Source organism: Monopterus albus, unplaced genomic scaffold, assembly GCF_001952655.1.
Source record: "Monopterus albus unplaced genomic scaffold, M_albus_1.0 scaffold4795.1, whole genome shotgun sequence".
Lineage (NCBI taxonomy): Eukaryota > Metazoa > Chordata > Actinopteri > Synbranchiformes > Synbranchidae > Monopterus > Monopterus albus.
In genome coordinates, this window is record NW_018132661.1 from 1 (window position 1) to 840 (window position 840).

Consider the following 840-nt stretch of genomic DNA (forward strand, 5'->3'; position numbering starts at 1 on the left):
AAAAAAGGTCTGATTATATCAGAAGTCTTACCTTCATCATGTTCTTAAAGACATATGCTTGTGTATTAGTGTTGCTGTCTCTCTTTGGTTTGCAGATTATACAGTAGTTTCTAAAGAGGAAGACATGGCGGTGGTGACCTCTAGTGGACGTTCTAATTCCAGGCGCTCCCTCCCACACTTGGAAGGGTCCCTGTGTGTAAAAAGGAAAAAGAAAGGAAAGGTATATAGACAGTCAAACACAAAATCTAGCCTCTAATCAGCAAAGTCCTCTTGGTAACTATGTTCTACCTGTCGAATTGGTTCTCCCAGCACTTCTAGTGTGGCAGGATAGTTCTCAATCATGGAGACATGGTGGGTATTCTCTGAGTGCTGAGGGAGCACAGACACCATTGCATAAGCTTCTTCCAAAAGGCAGCAGTTCTGACCATTTCTCGCCTTGTTTCGAATGAGCTCCTGAAGATGTGGGGGCAGAAATTTCAACACAGCTGAGGTGATACAGGTCTAAGAGCAAACGCCTTATGCATGTAAGTGATCTATCCTAACAAGTCCACAGCTTGTTCTGTCTCCAAGCTGTTACCTTGAGGAAAGCCTTGTACTTCTGGATCCTCTCCAGTGGTTGTTGGAGGTAGGCACTGATGCTGCGTACAGGGGGCCCTGAAGGGTCTGCACAGGCCTGCTCTTTCTCCGTGTATTCCTACAACATAATGACGAGTCCAAGTAGATATGCTAATTAAGAAGTCATCTTACAATCACCCCAATGACTTAGTATTTACAAAGTAACAATTAGATATACACCATGTTAATATGACATGTATGCCATTAATTCACAAGTTACCAAAG

The 840-nt window shown here is 43.2% G+C and overlaps 1 protein-coding gene across 1 annotated transcript; it reads right to left on the reverse strand.

Annotated features, from left to right (window-relative positions):
* Positions 1-31: 31 nt before the first annotated feature.
* Positions 32-694, reverse strand: LOC109954237 (obscurin-like; the record flags this gene model as incomplete). The annotated part of the gene is made up of 3 exons (XM_020589629.1): positions 32-190; positions 289-453; positions 578-694. Coding segments are annotated over 3 exons (441 nt in total), but the record flags the coding sequence as incomplete, so codon positions are not given.
* Positions 695-840: the final 146 nt, after the last annotated feature.